Source organism: Abramis brama (assembly GCF_963993115.1).
Source record: "Abramis brama genome assembly, chromosome: 17".
In the NCBI taxonomy this organism is placed as follows: domain Eukaryota; kingdom Metazoa; phylum Chordata; class Actinopteri; order Cypriniformes; family Leuciscidae; genus Abramis; species Abramis brama.
Window position 1 is genome coordinate 7,522,665 of NC_139979.1, and position 20,402 is coordinate 7,543,066.

The following is a 20,402-nucleotide window of genomic DNA, read 5'->3' on the forward strand; positions in this document are numbered from 1 at the left end:
TGACATGGCATTATCTGAGGTTGGCCTGCCTAGTGCCATTTAAATACCATGGCAAATGCATTTGGTTATCATTCAGTAGTATGGCATATCCTCACATAAACCTACTGTGGCAGTACCATAGTACAGTGACAGAAGTAAATGCATATACCAGTATACCACATTACTACTGTGGTATTTGTCCAAAATCATAAACTTTTTGGTACTTTAAAAAAATCGAATTAACATAGTATAACCATCCGATACCATTTCTTTACCATAGTACAGCCACAGTCATTTTTGTTAGGGTAAACTGGGCTGTCTAGAAACACTTGATTCTTTGGTGTCATTCAGTTCAGGTACAAATGCATTTTTTATGTAGAAAGAAATCCCTACCACTATTATGAATGAGTGACAGCAGGAGTGTTTTGGAGCAGGGCACAGTGCGCACTCATGCTCCACCCCTGCTCCATATAATTACTCCACCTCCTCAAAGACTCCTGCCCCTTACCCACGAGCTGTCCACGCGCTCTGGCCAAGTTGCCATTGGCCCGAGTGGACGCAAACAGCCCGTGTGTCCTATGAGAGAGACGCGCCTGTGGCGATCCACGGGGCGCATGTGGGTGTCCAGCACGGATGCCCATGTGTGTCCAGCTCGCATCATCAGCAGAGCGGCCGTGTGAACTATATAACCACCCACTCCCACTCAGTGTTTACTGACAGAACATAGTCACCAACAACTAATCGAAAATAATATTACAACAGAAAATAACACCAGGACGTACTGGTGAGCTTGTTGCTGAACTGATCAATTCAGTTACTTTGATAACCGAAAAGAGAGCGTTAATAGAACTATTAGTGGAACACTGCTAATTACTACTGGAATTCTTGTTCGGAAAATTAATAAAATAGAAAAATGGGCGTACTGACAAAGAAACCCAAGACTTTAGAAGTTCAGTTGAGTGACCCAAACAAGAGCGCGTATAGCGGCGGAGATAAAGTGGCCGGGCGGGTGGTCGTGGAGGTGGCGGAGGCGGTGCGGATTTCCGCCGTTAAACTCTTCGGAATCGGATGCGCTAAAGTCGATTATAACAAAGGAAAGCTGCGCTGCAGGGAGGAGATTGAGTACCTGAAATATGAAGAAATTCTTCACCTCGATCATCAGCCAACAGGTGAGACTCATATACAAACTTTTGAGCGAATTCAAGAGGGTCTAACGTTACTTTTCCCGTCAGTAATTGTGCCTGTGCCTGTGTCCAGCCACGCACTGTTGCTATAGTAACCTCCTTAAAAGCGACTGCTCTACTTAGCGCACTCTGACTAACCTGTAAATCTTACTTTAGTTGTCATTAAAACGTTTTAAACCCTAAATGTAAAACATCATACATCATTTTAAGACCTCTAACCTCTGTTTTAACTTCTTTTGGGTGGTTTCAAGCCCCATAACTAGGCCTAGTCGTGCTCCTATGTAACCTACTATTGTAGTTTCAACAAGGATAGACATATATTTTTCTCCCATTTACTTCGACTCTAATTTTGGTGTGGGTTGAATTTAGTTATTTGTGCATAGAATGAAAATCAAAAGGGGATAACTCAATGAATGGGGGGTTGGGGAGGGGACAGATGTAAGTTTACGAATTGTTTATTGAAAAAAACCTTTTTAAATTGAAAATGCAAAAGACATAAGGGTGAGTAAATGATGACTTTGGAGTGTTTCTTAAAGCACAATCTCGTCTCCACAGATGCAGATGGCTCCATCACTCTCAGGCCTGGAAACAAATACGAGTTCATGTTTGGTTTCGAACTTCCTCAGGCAGGGTGGGTTTCTTTTCGAAATTTCCTATTACAAATATTGCATTAAAAATATTAATATTTTAACGCAAGACCTTTCAATACAGGTGCTTGGTTTCCTCGTATGTGGGAAAGTTTGGCTCAGTCCAGTACTATGTGAAGGCCGTCATGGAGAAATCAGGCCAGTCGTATGCAGAATGCAAGCGATATTTCGAGGTGGAGGAACCCATTGATGTCAACACCCAAGATCTCATGGTGAGTAATTCCACAGAGGTCACACAAATATCTGTGAAATTTACATTAAAACGTTAAAACGTGAGTAAGAACTTTAGTACTTTCTGCTTCCTCTCAGGCTCCAGTTGCAGGAGCGAATCAGAAGAAAGTCACCTGCATGTTTATTCCCGACGGCAGCGTTTCCGTGGCCGCTCACATAGGCCGGAAGGGTTACAGCGAAGGAGAAGACATCTGCATCGACGCTCAGTTCGAGAACACCTGCTCTCGGATCATCATTCCTAAAGCCGCCATCGTAGCCAAGCACATTTACCTGGCGAACGGCCGCACCAAAGTGTTTCACGAGAAACTCATTTCTGTCCGGGGCAACCACATCATATCTGGCATGCGTGACGTGTGGCAGGGGAGAGTCCTCCGTGTGCCCAAGCTGAAGCCCACCATCCTGGGCTGTGACATTATCCACGTTGACTACTCTCTGAGGGTAAGTTATATTCTTGATAATCAATGCAGATGCTCCAGACTTCACTAGTACATGCGGATCAGAGGTTAACCTCAATGCCGGCGTCTCTCTCTCCGGGTTTAGATCTCTGTGTCAATCCCAGGAAGCGAGAAGCTGATCCTAGAACTGCCTCTGGTCATCGGGACGATCCCCTACAACGGCATGAACAGTCGGACCAGCAGCATGAGCAGCCAGGATGGCAGTGCCACCTCCAGCACCTGCGTGTCGCTCCCGTCTTCTCCGCCCAGCTACAGCGAGATCTCCCGGGACAATCGCATGGATAGTTCCGTCATCCCTCTCCTGGATGATTACGACGAGGATGACAGTCCTATCTTCATGCATGTTAGCGAGTATCAGCTTCCCCCTCCTCCACCATACACTGAGGTACACACACACATAAACAGATATATTTAAACACAGCCTTTACCCTAGTTGAGATTGCACTAAGGATTATGTCTTGTCTTTTCTCTTGATTAAACAGCAGAACTGAGGCTGCATTGGCAATGGAGTTCTCCTTCACTTGATGCCACAAAATATTAAAAACTACAGTAGAAGATCAAACGCAGGAAGATTCAGATCTCAGAACGCAGAATGACACTGCTAAAAGACCCTGCATGCTTTACTCCAGACTTGTGGACTATGAAATGCTTTGTCACATCAAGAACTGGTTGATTGCAAGTCGATGAAGTCGCCTGAAGCTGTTTTACTGAATCACAGGACAGTTTTTCTGATGTAAGAAGACTCCACCTCTTGAAACTGACCATTGACGTCTTCATGTTTAATTCTGAAGAACCCTCAGCATCTGAGAGAGTTTGTACATTTATGATTTTGCCATATTGGTGTAATATTTTGTCTGCTTTTATTCCAAATTGGAATGTATAGAGTATGTAGCCTATATCATAATGAGTTATCATGCTGAGCGTTTGTTTGCTGATTGCGGACAAGTATCACAATGCATGTGTATTTCTAATTTTATAGATAGAAATCAGAATATGCATTTATATAGAATATGCCTATAAAGTCAGTTTTCATATAGTTTACAATAGAGTATTAGAGTCAAAGTTATCGAATTTGAAATTTAATGTGTGCATTTTGTAATTGATTTTTTTTATTTTAAAATGATTGAGTTAATAATAACATTTTCACAATACAATAAAAGTTAAAATGATTAAATGCAATCAAGTGTCATTGAACTTATTATCTATCTATCTATCTATCTATCTATCTATCTATCTATCTATCTATCTATCTATCTATCTATCTATCTATCCATTCATCCGTCTGTCTATCTGTTTACTGTATATATGAGTACTATATATTATTGCATACTGTGAAATTTTACAGTCACTGTACTAAGCATATAGTTTTGTTTTATGAAACATATGGTGTGTAAGTACATTAGCACAGAGTCTTGTCTACATTCTTGGCATGAGGATGAATGCAGAGCAAAGGTTGATAGCAGGAAACAAAACAAATAGCAATGTTATGAGCACCTGTTATGTATCTGTAGGGGAATATTTTCTGGCTGGAAAATATTCAAGAGCTATTTACTCAATGCACTTCCATCCATGGGCCTGTGTTCAGAATAGCATTCCAGTTACGTAATTCTAATCCAAATTGGCAAAGTGAACGTGCTAACACTCGCTCACCGGGCAGATCAGACCATGTATTTTACAGTACCTAACTACAGTTTACTGCAATTATTGTGTATTTTATCATATCTTTGGTTGTGCACTGGGGTCCAAAAGTCCACAAGTGAAAATGCTTATATTTAGTATAGTTTTCAGATTTATTATTATTGGGTAAACTAAAAATATTGCTAAATAAATATATGCAATACAAAAACATTAAAGTGCAAGCATTAAAATAATATGTGAAGATATTCAAGTCAAGTCAAGTCATCTTCATTTATATAGTGCTTTTAACAATGTAGATTGTTCCAAAGCGGCTTTACATTGATAATAGGAAATTAAAGTAACAGAGATTGTTTTGACTTTATAGCAGCTCTAGAAATTCAGAAATTCTAGATATTCAGAAAGGAGCAGCCCTGTCCACGGACATCCGTGCAGGACTGCATGCGTGCAGGGATGGAACCGAGTCAAGGCCGAGATCAGCAATTCTGGAACCATTAAATCACCAGAAACCTGAAGCGGGTGTTTACCCACGGTGCAGCTGTTCCTCTTTATAGAGCTCTCTCAAAAAGGATTTGTATCTCTCCTGACCCCCCTCTGTCTCGCTCACGTACTCGCTCCATTTCCAGCTCTTGAACTTGAACCTTGCTCAGAAATCCATGCAGATACAAGATTACTCGTCTTCCCTTGATTTTTTCTACATGCTTCCGTAAAACTGGAGTGAATTGTGTAATGCCATTGCATATTGTGTGAGACAAATAAATCAGTGGTTGAAGCCCACTGCATAGGTCAGATAGGGAGGCGTCTCTGAACCTGTGCTGGCATTTTTCACTCTTTGCATTTGCTGAGGAGTTTAAAGTGAAAATGTCAGACAGTCACACTAAACAGAGATGCAAGGCTGCATAGATTTATTCACATGCAGTTAGGGTTGGGTATCATTTGAATTTTAGCGATTCCGATTCAGATGTTGCTTATCGATTCCGATAAAATATAAAATAACACTGCACTTTATAAATATGATATGCGTTACAAATATGGTTACAAAAGTATTCAGTCAAGAAATGCAAGTGAATTTTCTCTATGTCTTTTGTTATTTGATTAATGTTATTATAGTGACGGCAGCAGGAATATTAGGCTGCTGTCACTTTAAGAGCTGCACGAATCCAATATACAGTTATACGTTTTCTTTGTCAACTGTTTATGTTCACTTAAGATATAACCGACTGTGTTTACGAGGATATTTTGACATATTTTTGTGTGTATTCGTCCGTTCAAGTGCAAAAAGATGCAGAAGAGAACTCAGCTCAGTTCAGTATCGAGTAGTATACAGTATGAGAGGTGGCGGTCTGTGCTAATCGATTGGAATCGATCTTGGAATCGATTTTCGATTCCAAACAGTATACAGTATTTGTGTGGACATCTCATTGACTTCTATTTATGTTCAGTTAAGCTAATAATAATTAATTCACCTTAACTCTTACCATTACAGACAGCTTATGAATTTTGAAAAAAGTATTATTTTTTTATAAATATAAAATAAAAATATATCTATTTTTATTATTTAATTAATTTAATGTCCTGTTTTATTTTATTTTATTTTCATAACCCAGTTGTCTTTGGTTTCCCCAGTATAATGTGAGTGCTGTACAGGTCATCCTGCTGATGCTGCCTACCGCCAAGGGACTCTATGCTAATATTGACAAGTATGAAATGAGCCTTAAAGTCCCCCTGTAGTCAATAACTGTATCCCTTAAAACTCATGTTTGATCAACAAAATTACAAATTTTTTCCTTGAAAAAAAAAATTATTCATGCCTTAAAATAGCTTGAATGTAACTCTACACCCTTGCATCATTTAGTATACGCTCTATGAATATGCAAATTAGCCCCGCCTCCACTCACTGGCACACACACCAGCTCAGAGATCACACATTCACTTGATTGGTTACAAGGTAGTTTGTGACGTCAAAAACACCAGCGATTTCAAACTTTTTTTCAGCGCTTTGGTTCACTGCATTTTTAAGGAGAAAATACTCAGCAATGGTGTGAACTTGGTTTGTCTTAAAGCATATTAAAAACACCACAGCCATAAAACAACATTAAAAGCTTGATTTTCTACACATATCTGATGAATTAAAATTGTGGGGTAACGCAGTGCCAATAATTGGTTAAACAATCATACTAAAATATATATTTGAGTGTGTTGAAAGTTGTTATAACGTTACTCTGTACGTTCGCTCAGTGGCTGGTATGAGACTTGTTGCACATTGCAGTAAGCTAGATCGATATTAGAATATCATATTAACAAAAGCTTGATGACTTGTGTTGCTCATTTTAAAATATTGTATGGTGGAGAAAATGCTGTATTACTGTTACTACAAATAAAGCTCTTTCTGATAATGCCATGTTAGCCACTTGGCAAAATAGCATGGTCTCTGAGGCATGGTACAAACATGTTACTCACAGTAAATCAAGAGATTCAAACAATAAGACTAATATTGTTGAGCTATATAACAATGATTTGTTTTCTGTCGATAAAAGTATCCAAATAGTTCCTCACCTGTCTAAAAAAACACATAATATATTAAAGCGTCTTTGGTGTTTCCATGGTTTCTATGGCAGTAAATCTGGAGTTATAACAAGATATGTTTTTACATTGCTTTAACTTATCAAAATAAGTTAAGCAATTTTCAACTGTTTTTTATAAGTTATACAAGATTCAACAAATTTTTTAAGTCAGTTTAATGTAATTTAAGTTGAAATGTCTTAATGTAAAGTTGAATGTACTTAAAAATTTAAGACAGCAACTTTTTTTTACAGTGTATGACATCATTGACAGGAGATCCAATGACATTACACTGGTTAAAATAGCTGATTTCTTTGTATTTAAACATTGTTGAAAACATTTGGGATGATGTACACAAGTAAACAAAATATACATTGTTTTTTTGGGATATTTTAATCCAAAAATCTTACATATTGTGATTTTAAAATGTTGTTTCGCATCAATGGTTTGTTTGTTTCCCTGAGGTTGGTTTCCCTGAAATATTTATCTTTGTATGTTTGAGTATTGCAACATAGGCTGAACCAATGGTGGGATTTTGGGGCGGGGATATCTGTTCTGGTAAACTAATGGCAATTGGGGGGAGGGTTTGGGGAAACATGTTTATTATTGTTATTGCAAATCTGTTTGGTGAAAGGAATGACACACATTTTAACATTTTAACACAGGGATGGGAGAGGAATTGTCCCTCCAAGAATCATTTATGCAAGACTGTATGCGTGCTGATGGAACTACATCAAGGGCAACATCAGCTATCATGGACACATTAAATGAGAGAATCAGATACCTGATATGGTTGTTTACTCACTATGCAGCTGTTGCTTTTCTAGAGTGCTCTCAAAAAAGGATCGGTATCTTTCCTCACCTCCCTCACATAGCCTACTCTTGTCTCTCTCCATGTCTGACTCTTGAACTTTAGCCTAGTTTAGAAATCCACCCAAGTAGAACTGTTTTTACCAATCTCTTCTTGATTTTTCTGTGAGCTTAATTTGGCGACAATTGTAGTTCCATTGCACGAGAAGACACTGTGCCATTCATCACTCTTGCTTCTGTAGAGCATATTAAAATGAAAATGTCAAACAGTTACAGGTACCATGGTACTAATTATACCAGCCATCAGCTAATCTTTGCCATAATCCAGTTGTTTTAGATAACTGTTATGTGAGAGAAGCAGGATGTCCTGCTGACTAATGCTGTCTACTCCCAACAGGGAGAGCGGGACTCTCTGCTGTGATTGACAGGTGCAACATGAGCCTTGGTATTTGTTTTACATGTGTGGCTTAGAATTTGAAGCATTTTATAAAATGCATAATAGAGATGATGTCCGTGAGATATGTTATTAATAACTCTGAGCTAGAGTGATGCAGATATTATAGACAATATTATTTAGCACAATAAGGACGGATAGCTTGCTTTATGAACTGCCTAAAATACCACAGCTACCCTACCGCTCATGCTTAGAGTTTGGTATTTGAACAAATCTCAAACCCAAAAAATTACACTTGGGCACATAAATTGTCTGGCACAGTTTAATGATGCCTCAAATCATGCATGTTATAAGTAACTGGGCTGAAATCACAATTATAAACCAATTGGACACTGAGGAAAGAGCCCAAGGGAACAGAATAGCATAGACTACTAGTGCTCTTACTTTGACTTATGTCACTATGCAACCACCTAGCAAAGCCTTACCAACTACCCAGAACAAACTAGCCACAAAACAATGTTTAAAATAAATAAATAAAAAATCTCAGAAAATATTAAAATGTAATGTTTTCAATCGATTTTTAAAATCTGTTTTGCCTACTAAAATCAGTTGTTCAGATTTGTTCAGTGATTCTTTCCGCAAGTACATCGCCAGTAGACGGGGACAGATTCCTGAGGTACCTTTATGCGCAAACGCTGGCTATACTAAGAAATTAGCTGCATCCGAAATTACATACGTACCTACTATATAGTAGGCGAACATACAGTAGAATTCACAATAGCCTACACAGTAGGCCTACAGTAAGAGTAGGCAAAAAGTACCCGGATAACCAATTACTTTCAGCGAGATTCTGAAGTGTGTGCATATGATGGACACTTTATCCCCCTCACTCACTCGTTTTCATTCACTCCTTCAAGTGGCCAATAAATGTAGGGAATAGTGAATGAGGGAAGACCTTATTCACAGCAGCACCATCTTTGATTTGTGAGTGAGTCATCTCTGTTATTTAATGTGTTTTTTGATTGTTCTTCTGACTGCTGTCTAAACAAACACTGCAAAAATATCTTTCCAAGAAATGTCATTAGACAAAAAACACTCCAGACAACATGAGCTGTGGAAATTATAAGAAATTATACAGATTTTTATTTTATTTTATTTTTTACAGCGGATGCTATTGAAAACATGTCTATCCCTCACAGCCTCGCTTTCATATCATGGCGCTGCTCTGAATAAGGTCTACAGGGGCGATTTCCAACACCGCCTTTGAAACATTCAATGAACAGTCCGGGTTCGTCCAAGGATTTATTGAAAAACAGGTTCGGTCACCAACGTAATATCGCTCATACCTTGATTGCATTTGTTACCGGCCTCAGACCTAGGGGAATCTGGGCAGGTACAAAACCACAGGCTGGATAGCACTGTGGGTTGGAAAGAAGTGGAGATACAAAAATTATGTCTTTCTCAAGCGCTGGATGTTTATTTCTGGGCTGAGTCAAATATCTCAATAATAATACGATGAGGTCATAAACCGTAACTTTAGCCATACATGGACCATATCATATAGAAATGGTCTATAACTATACTGAATACAATAAACGAATCAATATGTAAAGCATTGGTATATATCAGATAAAATACAAAACCCATTAATAACATACTGTGAAATAGATACCAGTCTTACTGTATAATACATCAAATATACATCAACAAATGACACTATCAATTGTATTATATCTTGAAACAATTGGTATAGCACATTCAAATAGTAGACATTACATCTTACACTTTAAACATACCGATGTTCACTTGACACAACTGTTTACAGTCAATACAAAAAGACGAGAGAACGGAACCTTCACTGATGGTGACAGGCTAACTTCAACTAGTTCGCTAGCTAAAGCTGCTATCCAATACATACAGTATAAACGCATAATAATAATAACTTTTCTACACGGAACATGACAATATACATCACCTAACCGTACTGGTGATATACTCTTTCGATACTTTTTAACAGAGATTGGAAAGGTTTAAAAACATGTGGGTTGGAAAGAAGTGGAGATACAAAAATTATGTCTTTCTCGTTGTAAGCGTCTTCTAAATGCATAAAATGACTATTTACACCAGACTGGATTTACAACGTTTGGATAAAGGCCAGTCTATTAAAGACTGAACAGGTTAGAACACACACACACACACACACACACACACACACACAAACACACTATCAAACAAATTTTATACGGGACAATCTTTGTTCAAGCAGTAGCTTCACGTGTTATAGCTGTCACTTCAGATACATTCTTTTCTGATTCTTAAACTAACTTGTTGAACTGCATCAAAACAGTCCAGCATCTGTGAGCAAGAAATGCATTTCAATCAGATTTCAATTCAAGATCTCCTTGTTTGGGAGGAAATCTGGATGCTATTAGGCTAGCAGTGGCTATCATACTGTCCAGGCAGAGTTGGCCTGAGTTTTATCTCAGAATCAGGTTTCTGTGACCTTTACATCAGTAACAGGCTCATCCAGGGCTGGCTGACATCTTCAGCTGATGTTGTTGAATGCTGAATCACTTTTCTGTTTGCTGGTCACTGCATCAATCTCCTCCAGAAAGTTTTCTTTAGCCAACATATATTTGGGAATGTAACACAAGAGATGTTCTATCATGTTAGCATTATATTTTAGCTCTGAACTGATCCTCTTGCACATTCGAATGGGATGAGCGATGTGAATGCAGATAAAGCTTTTACCATGCAGAGTGTCCTACAATCTCAGACCTCAAGTGTCAAAAAGAATCATGTTCCTGGAATAAGTGTGTGTGGACTGAGTGTTTTTTGTATGAAACTCAATTATTCACCCCTCTATAGAGGGCAGGACAGGTTGGAAATTATTTAGTAGGGTGCTTACGTTGCTTTTGTTTTCAGTGCACAGCCATCCAGACGGAGCGCTGCATCCTAATTACCCGAGCTGAAGGACAGAGGGCATCTCCTTGCCTCCTTAGCTTGAATAACTGTCTCGGTAAGTGTGTGTGTGTTTGCTTTTATTTACTTCAGCTTAAAAGGATCCTCAGGGTATTCATGAGGCCTAGATGGAATTTCGATTGAAAATGTGCAGAATGGGTTTGAACATGGTAAAACATGTTAAAGAGTATAGGCATACTGTCTCATTGGTAGCTGAAAGCATGATCAAATTAGTCAAAGTATTTAATTAATACATACATAAGCAATTGGAACTTCTGGTTTGGAAGTTTAGGGACTGGCTGCAGATGTGGGCTGCGTCTGAAATCGCATACTCTTTGAGTAGGTATTTATTTTGAATAAGTAATTACTTCATGATAGCTAAAAAGGTATGTTCTAAATGCGTGTAGTATGAATGTAATCTGAACGTACTACATTCGCCATGTTGTCATTATCATGTGGCCTACCAGTTTCGTCGCTTCACTGCCATTCACAAATCCTCTCCCGTGGCCTCATGGGATAGTAAAGAGTCCATCGTATGCACACTTCAGAATCTCGCCAGAAGTATTGGTCATCCGGGTACTTTTTACCTACTCTTTATGAGTACTGTGAATTCGCACATGCTACTCTTGTCGCATACTGTTCTTCGCCTACTATATAGTAGGGAAGTATGCGATTTCGGACACAGCCATGCACTCTCGGTTTACAAACCTTCTGCTGTCTGTGATGATTGCAATCTTGATAATTGTGTTGGAAAAAATTAAGAAATCAAATTATAACCATATGCATGATTTTCAGTAATTTGCCTGTTTTTAATTTTAGTCTGTGAAGTGCAAGGAGAAACAAGGTAAACATCTGTGCGATTAGTTTGTCATGTCTTTGCAAGCATAGACTTGAACACATTTTTAACAGGGTGCTTAACTTAGACATTATTTGATTGATGTAACTCAGTCTCAGTGTAAATGAAAATTATTTTAAAAATAAAACCAGATTTAAACATTTTTGTTTATCATCTGATTATCAGCAAATTTGCATGTCCCTATTTACCACCATTACATTTTAATTTTTATTTTTTTATTTAAAAAAATTGAACTAAAAGGTGGGTTTTAATGAAATTAAATGATTTTTTTTCTTAGCATTTATCTGTTATAAAAGAACAGTGGATATTTTAATAAAAAATAAAACTTTCATAAAAAAAAAAAAAACTAAAGCTGTAATTATTTATCATTATATTTATAATATACTGTAAACACTGTAATATTCAACCTCCAAAATTCAGTTAAAATGGTTGACACAAAACATGTTGGAATAGAAATATTCTAATTTAATATAAATTAATATTTAATATATTAAACTGTTTGTACTTTGTACATTGCAAGGCTGTAATCATTTATTAAGGATTGAGGGAAATTTGCATTATTTGAACACTAAATATTGGGGTATGTCTTTCTATGGTGGTCCACCAAAGTTTATGGTCATTGTCTGAAATGTTCTGCCACATGGCATTATTTCCTGAGCATATACATTATTATTGACATTTGGCATTAACCCTGATCTAACAGTGTAGCTGTTGATTGTGCTTATTATTGAAGCTTAGTTAACTGAGCTTTCTGGATTTGTAGTGTCTGATCGGTGTTCAGGGTGTCTAGAGTGAATATATCACTGCAGCGGCTTCATTTGACGGCTCTTATGTCAGTCGTCTCCAGCTGCTATAATCTTCCACTGGAGATGAACTGCTCTCCGCTTCCTTGAATAAAAGCCCAGGCTTATTCCTGGAAGAATTCCCCTGTCTGTTCTCTGTTAAAGGACGCCTGAGTCAGCCACTAAATTCATCTTCAGCAAATTTGCCCAACCAGCGGAGTGTTCTCGAGCTGAAGGGTCGCGTCTAGAACAATTCTTTCTCCTCTGCTGATCATTTGCTCAACAAAATATGATTTTTTTTTCTTTCTATTCTGATTCTTTTCAGGTGTTTCTGGTCAAATTATATTCCAGCTATTATCTCTGACTTGAAAGAAACATTCACAGCAAATTAAAGGTGATGAGAGACAGAGACCTGTGAATCAATTTAACCAGACATTTAAAGACACGTATAGACTGTGGTACTTTAATTCCCTAAGACACACACACACACACACACACACACACACACACACACACACACACACACACAGGCCTATATTGTTAGTCAATTTTACAAAAGCAACTCTGATACACGTTCATGATGAGGTTGATTTTTTTTTTTTTATATATTTTAAATCTAATCTGTGTTCAGGAATATTTATTTCAAGGATTTATTCCTTAATAAATTAATTATTATATTAATACAAATATATTAATTATATTTTTACAGAGCTTATATTTAAGATGCTTTAATCTGCATAGATATTTCAAATGCTCCAGTTATTCATGCAGTAAAGGGTATATGATTATTTCAAGAAATAATCCAATTTCATTTTTTCAAGATACAATTTCACGTTCTTCTGTAAATGTAATTTTTTTTCGATGGATGCAGATTCATACTACTAAATAATGTTTCCAGTCAAAATCATGTGTGGTTATCAGGGGGTTTGTGTGAATTCTGATTACAAATGAATGTACACAAACAGTGTGGAGGGAAATATCCAGCAAAGTTGGATATAAACCATAGAATTACACTCCATCCAGCCATCCAATCTATATTCATTGAGACAAAATCTTAAAAAACAGTGTGACTTTATCACATAAAATGGCAATAACATGAATATTTACAACCACTTGACTTAAGACTTTATAAAACATTACTTAATTATCATACAAAATAAACAATCTACATTTACTGGTGTTTATCCAAAATCTAAGATGTATAAAAGCTATTCAGACAAATACAAATGTCTAAAACTTAGACTAAAACATACATGTTTATAGGTAAGATTCTTAAAAATTACACAAGAATAATCATTTACAAAGCTCTAAGAACGTATAGCTGCATTAAGAGAGAAGTTTTCGTTTCAGTGCCTTTCTCTGTGTCCTCCAACCGTGGCCCTCAGATTCAGAAGCTCTTCGTCAGCAATCAAACGCCCTGCCAGCCGATTGGAGGAGAGGAAGCCCACTGCATACAGATTTCAACATTAGCTGCCAAACATAATGATCCACCCCAGAACAGGTCCAGAGGAGGGTGCTATGGAGCCATGGTCACCTGCTTCAGTAAATAGCTTCATCCATATTATCATCACTTTCCCCTCCAAACTCCTCCTCATTGTCAAAGTAGGACATGACGTAATCTGTTTCCTGTTACACACACATGATTAACTGGTTAAAACTTATATTGAACATTGGTTTCATTTCCAGTCATTTCCTGCCAGTGTTGGAATCGAACCAGTAACCTTTGGGTTACCAGTCGGTCTCGCTAACCATTTGGTTTTAGCCTAGGCTTTATGTTTTAATGGCAACAAAGTTGTAAAACTGCATTTAAAACAGAAAAGGTTAGTAAGGGATTTATATAAATACATATTGTTTACTTTGCATATTGTGAGTATTTGAATGTTTATGGAGTCATTCTAAGAACATCACTGTAACCCAGATTTTCCCCTTTTTTGGTAAAAGTTTTTGTGGAAATCAACGTTATGCCACAATTACTGCCAGTCAGTTATTGTTAACTAAAACTAAAACTTGTTAATTGAAATAAAGCTGAAATTAAATAAAATATAAAAATGAGATAAAAAACTTATGGATCAGAAAAATGGCTTTGGCAACTTACAAAAAATACGTTTTTAAGTTGAGGTCCTAAAATGGCTAAAATTAAAATTAAAATATATTAATGTTAACTAGTAATATAAAACAAACTAATAAAAATGACAAAAGCACATAACACAATTACTAAAACTATCATTTTAAATAAAAACCTAAAAAATAACACTGCTGTCAATTGAGCTTATCTTGTATTGAACTCAAAATATTCCTTTACGTTAGAATCAACTGAACTTATAACATTAAATTTACATTACAATTATGCATTTGGCAGATGCTTTAATCCAATGCGATTTACAATGCATTTAAGTTTGACATTTTAAGTCATAAATTGCAGGCCCATTTTTTCATCTCAACTGAGCATTTTCTTTTCTTTTTTTACATTCTCTGTTGATCAAACATGTTGGCTTAATATCACAAGAGAAAGGAATCACTTACGCCCTCGAATTCCTCTTCATCACACTCCTCCTCTCCCTCGGCTTCTTCCTCTTCTGGCTTCTTTTTCTCTCCCTCCCCTTCATCAGAACTCCCTTCTTCCTCTTTCTGCTCCAGAGTCTGTACAGAAACACAGTTTGTTCATATGCCACAATTTTTATGGGAATGTGTAACAAAGTAGATTAAAACTCCTTATTTTTGAATGCATTACGCATTAATGGCAAGTATTTGCACACCTCCAGTTTGCGTATGATCTCCTCTTTGTCCACTCGTGGCTGTTTGGGTTGTTTGGGAACAGCTTGGCTTTCTGCAACCACATAAGCAAAGCATGTTTGTGACAGTGGAAATGACATCAGCAACATCCTCCCATAATAACATCTACTCTTTGATCACAGCTCCTCTGACAAAAGCCTAAAAATAAACTTGTTTCTCCTGTTTTAGTGACAGACGCCCTTCAAGCCCAAACCTTCATCCCTCTCTCATCGTTCTCTTTCTCTCCATCCTTTCATTTTGGAGATGTGTGTGCAGCGCGGCTGAGAGCCGTCTCTCTGATTTCCCCAGAGACGCCGATGAGTCAGAGAGCGGAGCGCAGACCTGCCGGAGCGGTTTGTCTTTACACACTCATTCATGAGCACATCAGCCTCACCTGCTCCCTTATCTCGGCTTTAAACAGGAGCACATTTACACACCCATGCTTTCTGCAGCAGAACACAGTGTCCAGTATTAGAGCATAAGAGCCAGTTAAGAGCATCAAACAAACTCACTGTCTCTCTGCGGCGGTCTCTTCTCCCTCACGCGCAGCTCCTTCGGAAAACGCCTCCAGTCTGAAAACACAAACGGATGTAGAGGATCACACAAGCGTGCAAGTGAATCAGTGCTGTTATTGGTAACTAAAACTATTAGAAAAACGTTTTGTTCATTGTAATAAAACTGAAATAAAAGTATTAGATGAAAAACTTATTTTGAACATTGGTTTAATGCAAGTAAACCTCAGCATAATGCCTGTTACCACACAAAATCATTTCGATTCATCCCGCGTGCTCTTTAAAAAAGGCGAACGGTGAGGCACTTGGGGCCAATTTTTAGAGGATTTAAAAGCTGAAATGTGAGGCATATAATTTCATAAAAGCACTTAAATTCATTTTCTGTTAGTACTCGTGTATTATTTGAGCTGTAAAGTTCTTTTTTGTTTTACTGGTTTAGGCTTTTTGTTGTCATGGCAACAAAGTTGTAAAATAATTTTTTTAATTAAATATGCATGGTCTAAAAAGTGCTAAAATGACTAAATGAATTAAAACAAACTGAAATAAAAATAATTTAAAACTGTTTAGAAATATAAAAAAGAATCATTTTAAAATCACGAAAGCACATAAAAAAAACTTAAATGAAAATATAAATACTAATTCAAAATATTATTTGAAAATATATAAATAATATTAAAATAGCACTGAAGTGAATCACTGACATAAATCACTCACCTGGCTTCCATTCCAAACTGTTGTCAGTGGTTTCGCTTTTTTGGTATTTGTCAGAATAACGCTCCACATCTGTCAAGAGGAAGAAATAACTTCAAATTGCTAATCACTATATAGACCTATTCATAAAAAAAGGGAAGAAATCATCTGGCCAAAAAAAATCCCTGTAAATTTTAAAATCCTTGATCTTAGATTGTTTTTAAGTCTTTGATAAAAAGTAAAAATTTATTTAATAAATTATGCAGTCTCAGTCTAAAACTGTTTTAAAAACGTTGGATTTTGTCTTCAATCTATATGGCAAAGAAATGGAGGATGTCTTAAAGTCGGCAAGAAATGGAAGTTGCAATAGACTTTTCTTCCTATTGTGATATATTCAAGCTTCTGGAATGAGTAAAATGTAGAGCGGGATTTTATTTTGTCCTTCAGGAATTGATTGTATCATCGGATGTTGTGCGTTGCTAACTAAATGGAGACTGCAGAGCAAATGGGTGGAGTTGACATCCAGCCCCTCCTCACTGAACATAATGGGTGGAGCTATAAGGTTGAACCACACCCTAATCCTATTATGGTTATAAGGCTCCGCCCATTCGGTCAGAAGAGGTGGAGCTGGACTTGGTCAAGCTCCAGATGTGAAAGCCAGTTTGCAGTCAGTTGTGGAGGATATTTATTTAGCCCCGCCCTACACCAAGACATTCATCATGAAGAGAACAGGGGGATTCCCTATGAATTAAAAAATAAATAATCATGTGCACAAATAAATCATTTATAATAAGCACCACAACATTCTGTAAAAAAAAATATCATGGTAACTTTATAGATGCCAGTAAAGAGCGCATCCTCTACCCTGAACTGACCTTTCTTGGGTGCAGCTGGACGGATGTAAAATGGAAGTGTCTTCATGGCTCCTCTGAACTCCTGTTTGAGTGCCAGCATGTACTCGGCCTCCTCACCCGCCTGCAGGGGCACCGGCTTCTGATCCAGAGGCTGAAACATCACACAGAATTGAGGAAGGACAGCTGATACACATCCGTCTTGTATAAGGGGTCAAACAAACACCAGCTTTGAATTAAACATTCCTATACATAAATGCGCTTTTACAGTTTTTCTCAATTGCTAAAACACAATTTCTGAAACCTTGCTCCTTTTTCTGAAAACATTAAACACAAAACCTCATCTTCAAGCACTATTTACAAAACCTCTGATTCCTCTTGCAAAATGAAACTTTCGCCTCAAAACAGTTTTACCTGTGTTCAAAATCGAACACTGCTCTCAAATCATAGACAAAGTGATCAAAATGATATACACTATCAAGCAGTCAGTAAACAATACACCAAAAAATAGAAAACACATTGTTCAAAACATATAGTTTTCTTTTATAAGATATCTACAGACTGCTATTCTGTTTGTAGACTTACCCGTGACACCTTACTGTACCATCAAAAAGTTCAGGGAGAAGTACATTTTTAATCTCAAAACAAATTTCATATTTTTCCATCATTGTCTTTTGATGAACAAAAACTATCATAGTAGCTCAAAACTGATCAGAAATTACTACTCTGCTTTGCTCTTTGCAATTTTTTTTTGTTCTTCCTCCTCCTTGTACACCTATTTTTACAGTACTGTACCCTGCATCTCACAAACTTGTCCTTTGTCTCTGTGATACTGTAATTCTTGTTCTTTGTTGCAACCAGTCAAAATCTATTGAGCAGTCAGTGCTGTTAACAAATGGAAAGCACAATGTTCAAGCCATACAATTTGTTCATTGTACAGTATACAGCCTACAATGCACTGTACTACAGTATACAATACTAAAAGGGACAAAAATCAAAGGAGTAAACGTGTGATCAGTGTGCTTCTTCTTGTCTTTGGGCATCATTTGAGTTTTGAGTGGTTGTGTTCAATCAATGACATGTGTTCTCTATTTATATTTGATCGTTGCCACTTGTGTTTACCAGTATGGATGACATGTGCATTAGAGTGCAGAATGTGTTTTGAGAATGAGAATGTGTTTAGCGTTTTGCTGAAAAGTCTAAGTAAGATCTGCAAATTGTGTTTTACCATTTGAAATGGTTTAAGCCAGGTATTGACAACAGACTGCACAATTAGCAAAATGAGTTCAGGCAACTGAGAACTTTGTTCAGCCAATGGGTTTTAGCAATTGAGAAAAACTGTAATATCTGATTCATTATGCTAAAGTTTTTCTCAAAACTATTCACTATTCTTAACCATTTTTTTGCAGTGACTTTTCAACTCATCACATGTTTCAACAATTCCTAACAACCAGTTTTTGTTTTATTATGAACAGTATTTTTTATAGTAATTTAAAACTTGCACTTATGTTTGTAAAACGTGTTGGTTGTGCTATCTTTAAAAGCCCACTGAAGTGCCTTGAAAAGCTCAGCATTATTCAATGTTGATGTAATTTCCACTGAAACAGGAAGACAGGGCAGGATATATCAAACAGCTCCTCCACCTTTTAAAAAGTCAATCGCGTTATCACAGCTCAGCCAGAGCCGTTGAACTTGGAAAATCTGCAGTTACCTCCTAATCTAAATATATCTGATCTAAATAAAATATAGCATTCTGTGTAGAATTCAAATAAGACAGAAAATTGATTGGACAGAAAATCTGATGAGAAGCTGAAGTGTAGAGAAATGTCATCAAAATCATTGATCTATATTGGCGGAAGTGAGAGACTGTAAGTTTTGAATGCTTATATCTTCTAAATGTGAATTTTGTCATTGTTTTGGAGCACACTAGCTTACAGATAACCTTAAGCCTAACATATCCATACGCCACACAACTTCAATTTTTATTTCATGGGGACTTTAAAATAAATAGCACTTTAATATTTTGTTGTGATGACATTCATACATTTTTGCTTTGTTTTACAGTTTTTTGGGCTGCTCTACATGGAGAATATGTTATTACTTAGTTGTGTGATTTCTGGAGCTCAACGACGCCAGGAACGCCTGGGTTCGACTCTCAGAGAGTCTCGGAGTGCAAGAATTGATGTGTATCTTGAATACAATGTAAGTGGCTTTGGATAAAATCGTCTGCCAAATACATAAGTGTAATGTAATATAATTAATATCAGTCCGATGAGGTTTAATCTTATCTTGAAACACTCACAGGGAATACAGGGGTCGGCTGGACGGTGGACGGAGGGAGATTTTCTCCTTTACCGATTCCAACAATCTCCACAGAGAAAGTGAGCTGCCCTCTGCCCCTTCCTGCCATTATCTGAGACACAATCACCACATATCACATTTATACATCAGCTTGATTTATTTTATATGATTGATATGATTATAAATTTAATACTTATTTGTCTGAGCACACTTCTATTCGGCTACAAAATAGACATTTAGTAAATATCCAAACCAATGTAAATATTTTACATAATATATACACAATATGTATGTATAAATATATTTTTATTAGTTTACACCGAAATATGTTTAAACACGCTTCGTTCACTCACAGACAAAAAATGCGACGAAATCCCTCTTTATTTATAACTTAAATTCATCGTGCCTCAAGCATTTATTCTATGATCCGTAAATGTTAAACGCAGTTGTTTGTCATGTAAATTCATGGATTTTATTGATGTAGAGCAGTAAAATCACCCGCCAAACATCTGCATATTTGTTTTTGCCCGCCGCTGAAAAAGTTCCTGCCAGAAACGTGTGCTCGTTCACTTATGGTTCCGCGTCTGTCTGTTAAACGAATCTAGTCGGAGTGAGTCTTGAAAAGCAAACAACTTAATTTAAAAAAAAATTATTTGAACAGCTCTGATGGAGGATCAAATGGAAAATTGTGTTTTTTCCAACTACATGCAGTCAAAAGCTGATTTGTATTAAAACTATAACAAATCAGTAACTATATTTTAAACTTTTCTTCTTTTTTAT

General features: G+C 36.9%; 2 protein-coding genes across 5 annotated transcripts; one reads left to right on the top strand and one right to left on the bottom strand.

The window, feature by feature from the left end:
• The first annotated feature begins 691 nt into the window (after positions 1-691).
• Positions 692-3,673, top strand: txnipb (thioredoxin interacting protein b). Of its 2 annotated transcripts, none has more exons than XM_084088857.1 (6): positions 692-1,148; positions 1,719-1,794; positions 1,875-2,022; positions 2,120-2,479; positions 2,582-2,881; positions 2,979-3,673. In XM_084088857.1, the coding sequence occupies exons 1-6, from the start codon at positions 893-895 to the stop codon at positions 2,985-2,987; spliced, it is 1,149 nt and encodes a 382-aa protein (XP_083944983.1). In that variant the 5' UTR covers positions 692-892; the 3' UTR covers positions 2,988-3,673. The 2 variants fall into 2 exon arrangements, with proteins under 2 accessions (XP_083944983.1, XP_083944984.1); XM_084088858.1 differs by having other exon boundaries at positions 2,982-3,673.
• Positions 3,674-13,191: 9,518 nt separating this feature from the next.
• Positions 13,192-20,182, bottom strand: polr3glb (RNA polymerase III subunit GL b). 3 transcript variants are annotated; one of them, XM_084089310.1, is made up of 9 exons: positions 19,976-20,182; positions 19,624-19,734; positions 17,346-17,475; positions 16,495-16,563; positions 15,781-15,840; positions 15,253-15,323; positions 15,020-15,136; positions 14,031-14,122; positions 13,551-13,943 (listed from the first exon to the last, which is right to left on the bottom strand). In XM_084089310.1, exons 2-8 carry the CDS (start codon positions 19,729-19,731, stop codon positions 14,036-14,038), a joined length of 642 nt encoding a protein of 213 aa, XP_083945436.1. In that variant the 5' UTR covers positions 19,732-19,734; positions 19,976-20,182; the 3' UTR covers positions 13,551-13,943; positions 14,031-14,035. The 3 variants fall into 3 exon arrangements, with proteins under 3 accessions (XP_083945435.1, XP_083945436.1, XP_083945437.1); XM_084089311.1 differs by having other exon boundaries at positions 20,121-20,176; XM_084089309.1 differs by having other exon boundaries at positions 13,192-14,122; positions 19,976-20,180.
• Between the last annotated feature and the right edge of the window lie 220 nt (positions 20,183-20,402).